Source organism: Pinus tabuliformis, chromosome X (assembly GCF_031772625.1).
Source record: "Pinus tabuliformis cultivar Carrire ecotype Pingquan chromosome X, CPIR1, whole genome shotgun sequence".
In the NCBI taxonomy this organism is placed as follows: Eukaryota; Viridiplantae; Streptophyta; class Pinopsida; order Pinales; family Pinaceae; genus Pinus; species Pinus tabuliformis.
The window spans coordinates 224,174,813-224,179,953 of record NC_142308.1 but is presented as its reverse complement, the minus strand read 5'-3'; the positions used below and the strand labels follow the sequence as shown (position 1 = coordinate 224,179,953).

At 42.2% G+C, this 5,141-nt stretch overlaps 2 protein-coding genes across 2 annotated transcripts; both read right to left on the bottom strand.

Annotated features, from left to right (window-relative positions):
• Positions 1–2,686: 2,686 nt before the first annotated feature.
• On the bottom strand, positions 2,687–3,106 carry LOC149139165 (uncharacterized). The gene has a single exon (XM_089450618.1). The coding sequence runs from the start codon at positions 3,104–3,106 to the stop codon at positions 2,687–2,689; it is 420 nt and encodes a 139-aa protein (XP_089306744.1).
• A 640-nt stretch (positions 3,107–3,746) lies between these two features.
• On the bottom strand, positions 3,747–4,241 carry LOC149139164 (uncharacterized). The gene has a single exon (XM_089450617.1). It carries the CDS (start codon positions 4,239–4,241, stop codon positions 3,747–3,749), a length of 495 nt encoding a protein of 164 aa, XP_089306743.1.
• Positions 4,242–5,141: the final 900 nt, after the last annotated feature.

Here is a 5,141-nt window from a genome sequence, read left to right as displayed (position 1 = left end):
CCCTTTTAAAGGTTAAACTTCAGCCTGGCTATAATTCCTAGTTAACTGCTTGTTTGAAAGGTTATGGGGTTACTGTTCCCAAACCTTAGACTAGGGTTTGTCCACTCTGGACACGACACTTGTTTTTATATATCAAAGAATATAATATATATGTATATGTCTTGGTTAGTAGCAAGGAAAATATGGTTTTGTTGTCACTGTTCAACTTGCGTAAATTATGAGAAGTCATTTGGTGAAATACCTTTGCTGTGGGTTGTTCTTTCACACTCTATTTCTTGTTTTCTCTTAGTCATTTGTTATCTTTCAGTACTCGGACTGTCGATCCACTCGCTGGTCCTTCACTCTGTATATGGACATTTGCATGAATTTGAAATGGTTTGTCTGATAGACGAGAACACAAAAGAGTCACGACCTCACGTGGTCACTCATAGTTTGTTAGTACAACTCTTTTGCAATTCGATAAATGAAATTACAGTGTTACAGTAAACAGGAAATGAATAGAGATGGACAATATCTAGAAAATAAGATCTGTCTCTGTTTCTTTTATTTCTCTGATATGAAATTGCTGAACCTTTTCCTCGTCTTACATTTCTATTCTTATACATTTTGATTACAGTTAATTGAAACTGTCTTGATTCAGTTGAATTGGCAAGATATGGTTGATAAGTGAACTCTGCTTGTGCTAGCACTCAGTCCCACATCCGCGAATTCTCCCCGACCAAGCTTCGTAATAGGTTTCCCAGACTCCTGTTTACAACCTCTGTTTACCCGTCGGTTTGCGGGTGATATGCAGAACTGTAGCTTAGCTGTGTGTCCATTTTTTTCCATAAGGTACGCCAAAAGTGTCCCGTGAACTTCACATCCCTGTCCGAAAGGATAGATTTTGGCAATCCATGTAACCTGACAATCTCATTGAAAAACAAGTGGGCCACATGGGTGGCATCACTGGTTTTCCTACAAGGAATAAAATGCGCCATTTTTGAGAATATGTCCACCACTACCATTACCGAGTCGTATCCTCACTGCATCTTCGGTAGACCTAAGATGAAGTCCAAACTGACTGAGTCCCATGGTCTACCTGGAATCAGTAACGATGTATACAGTCCTATGTTTTGACTGTGACCCTTCGCTAACTAGCACACTTTACATCTGGCCACAAACCGTTGTACATCTCTCCGCATCTTCAACCAAAAGTAAAAATGAATAAGCTGCTCGAGGGTCTTATCCATGCCGAAATGTCTGACCAAACCTCCACTATGCTTTTCTCAAATAATATTCTCCCTCATCGAGCAGTCTGGTATGCACAGTTGTCCTCCCTTAAATAGCAAATTTTCCTGTAGATTGTAGTCCAACCAAGGACTGTTATCTCTCACTAAAGGGTTTTGACATGCCTCATAGGCCTCCTTAAAATCTGTATCCGTCTGGTATAAGTCCTGTAAGTGCTCAAAACCCAGTACCTGCATAGTGCTTTCCTACTCAGCGCATCTGCTACCTTGTTTTCTTGCCCACTAATATGCTTCAATACGAAATTGAAACTCTGAAAATAATCCACCCATTTGGCGTGCTTGTGGTTTAGCTTGTGCTGCTACATTACATACTGTAGTGCAAAATTATCTAAAAGTAACACAATTTCATTTCCCAATAGATAATGCCTCCAGTGTTTTAAAGCCTGTACAATAGCATATAACTCCTTATCATATGGTGAGTACTTCCGTCGACTCTCATTCAGCTTCTCACTGAAGAATGCTACAAGCTTATTGTCCTGACTGAGTACAGCTCCAATTGCTGTCCTACTGGCATCACAGCGAACCTGAAATAACTTCTTGAAATCTAGTAATCTCAAGATCGGCCTCTCAGTAATCTTCCTCTTTAACAACTGGAAACTTCTCTTCATTGCTTCTGTCCATCGAAAAGGCTGGCTGGCCTTTTTGATAGTATCTAGCATGGGCGCACAAATTTTGCTGAAATTCTTTATGAATTTCCTATAAAAACTTGCTAATCTGTGAAAGATGCGTACCTCAAATAAATTTTTCGGAGATGGCCAATTCACTATCACTGCCACCTTCTCTGGATCCATATTTAGCTCATTCTCTGCTATTACAAACCCCAAATAAATCAATTCCTTCTACAGAAAAGTACATTTCTTCAAGTTTATTAGCAGTTTATTCTGCTGTAATTTCTCCAGCACCTTACACACATGTTGAAGGTGTTCTTCCCTTGTTCTGCTGAAAATTAGGATTTCGTCAAGGTATACAATCACAAATTTTCTAATATACTCCTTCAGCATCTCATTTGTTAACCTCATGAATGTACTGGGTGCATTGCTCAGCCCAAATGGCATGACCATCCATTCGTACAGCCCATCATTCATCTTAAAGGTTGTCTTCCATTCGTCCCCCTCTTGTATCAGTATCTAATGGTACCCACTTTTCAAGTCTATCTTAGAGAAATAAGCTGCCCCGCTTAAACAATCCATCATATCATCCATTCGCGGAAATGGAAACCTGTACTGGATGGTGATTTTATTGATGGCCCTTGAGTCGATGCACATCTGCCATTCTCCTCAGTTCTTGGGAGCGAGGACCGTTGGAACAATGCAAGGGCTCAAGCTCTCCCTTATCAATCCCTTGTCCAACAGTTCTTGCACCTGCTTCCTAATTTCTTCATTGTCCTTGGGGCTCATTCGTTATGCCACTTTGTTCGGCAAACTGGCTCCGGGTATGAAGTCAATATGATGACTTATGCTCTGTTTGGGTGGTAACTTGTCTGGAAGGTCATCTACAACTATGTTTGTAAACTCCTCCAACATTTGTTGGATCTCTGCAGGTAAATCTGATATTTCTGTATGCAACAAGACTGTGCTTACTTTCTTGACAGCCGCATAACCTATCTCACTGTCCTCAACTTGTTTTAAAAACTTTTTTCCACTGACCAACAATGTTCTTGGCTCACTAGTCTCTGCTTTCCCTTCTTCCTTGATGGGTACAAGCATATGCTTGATGCCATCCTTCATAGATTTATAATAGTTCGTCAATCCATCGTGTACCACCTTCCTATCGTACTGCCAAGGCCTGCCTAGTAGTATGTGACATACATCCATCGGCATGTTGTCACAAACAACTTTGTCCTTGTATCTGCCTATCTGAAACTCGACCTCACTCTGTTCATCCACCAACAACTGATGGCCTTTTTGCAGCCATCAAACTCTGTAAGGGTTGGGATGCTTCGAGCATTTCAACTCCAATTTTTCCACCATTTCTGTGGATACTAAATTATCAGTACTACCGCTGTCAATAATTAACTTACAAAAATTACCTCGCGGCTTACAAATTGTCCTACACAAAGCCTTCCGCTGCATCTGTTCAGTGACCTCCTTGACTAGTTTTAACAATACCTTGTGCAACACCAAAGCTTCTCCCGTTTCTGGAGCATTCTCTGCTTCTTGAGGAGGTGCTGCTGCTTCCTCTGGTTGCACCACATACGCACCCCGCTGTCTAGCTGGATCTGCTTCTGGACATTCAAATGAGCGGTGCCCCCATTTATGACACCTATAACACTGATAACCAGCCCCTCTACCTTATCCATTTCCCCTGCCTCACTCGGATGACCTACCACCTCCGTGCTGTCACCTCTATCTGCTGATCCTTAAGCTTTAGAATTGTTGGCTTCCTTATTGCTCTAGCAGTTCGGCCCCTGCCATAGGACTGGCCTTTCCCTCTGTTGGCTCCTCGTCCTCTCTAGACATTCTACCTTCTGGTAATTTTCTCCTCAGCCTTCATCGCACTCTGATACGCTTCCTCGATGTTGTTCGGAGATAAAATACTAATTTCATCCAAGATATCTAACCTCAGCCCATTGACATACCTAGTTGTTTTTTCTGCTGTATCCTCTGTATATCCGGCTTGAAAATTCACTCGATAGAACTCCTCCGTGTACTCCCTTACTGTCAATCCTTTTTGTCTCAGATTCTGCACCTGTCTGTGAATTGAAATCTGATAGTCCCTTGGCAAAAATCTAGCCTTTAACTTGGCCACCATCCTTGACCAAGTTTTAATTGGCTCCTTGTTCAATCTTTTCCTGTCATTCTGAACACTATCCCACCATAGGGCTGCGAGTCCTTTCAATTTTGTCGCAACAAATTTAACTCTGCAGTCTTCGCTGACTTCCTCACACTCGAAATACTTATCCATCTCACTAGTCCAATCCAATAAAACTTCGATAGACAGGCTGTCATCATACATCGGGAGTTCTGGCTTGGGTTTACTGCTTGCTACTAAAACAGATGTCAACAGTATCACTTCTGCGGATTCACCTTCTGGTCCATCTGCTGCTACTTCAACTTCCTCTTCACTGTCATCGCCTATTTTTGGATCTCTTCAACTACCTGCGTCTATTGCCTCCAAACGGGCAACAAGAATTCTAATCTCCCACAACCTCCTCTTCCTCTCTCCATTCCTCCTACTAACATAAACAACCACTCTGATACCACTCTGATGTAGCCCAGCCACACTGGCCCACACTTCCACGTGTCTGAAATGTTATGTTTGTTTGTTGGACTTTATGACATGTTAAATGTTGGGGAATGTTTTCGTTGGTTTTATGCAAGTTTGTGCGTTGATATTTGTTTGGTGATGGAATGAGTTAATGTTGCATTTACTCACGACCTACTCACCTTAGGCCTGGTTCCTCAACCTACTCTTTGGCCAAAACACTTTGGCTTCCCGATCATTCGTGATTGTTCTGTTCACCAGTGAGGTTGCAACAAGGGTTTGTTGATTGTCTTGTGTGGTTCCTGCTCTGGTGAGATTGGCGATCCCTGGTTCTTCTCCAGGTGTAACTTTGAGTGTATACTAGCCTTTCCAACTTGGTTGTATGCTCGTTGACGGTTTTCTCCGGTGGCTCGATACTGTTTTGGTTCTGGTGTGCTCGTTCGGCTCCTTTTCACCGGGTAAGGTTTCTGGTCTCGTCCTGTTGTTCTGCTTTGGTCTGGTTGTAAAGTCTAGTGTCCCATCTGGTAACTTCTCCTTACTATTATTCCTTTGCTTCTACCCTTGTTTGGTCACCTTTGCTGGTATTATCGTTGTCTTTGGTCTCTGCTCTGTGCGTAAAATGATGTCAACTTTCGTCGTCTTAGATTTAGG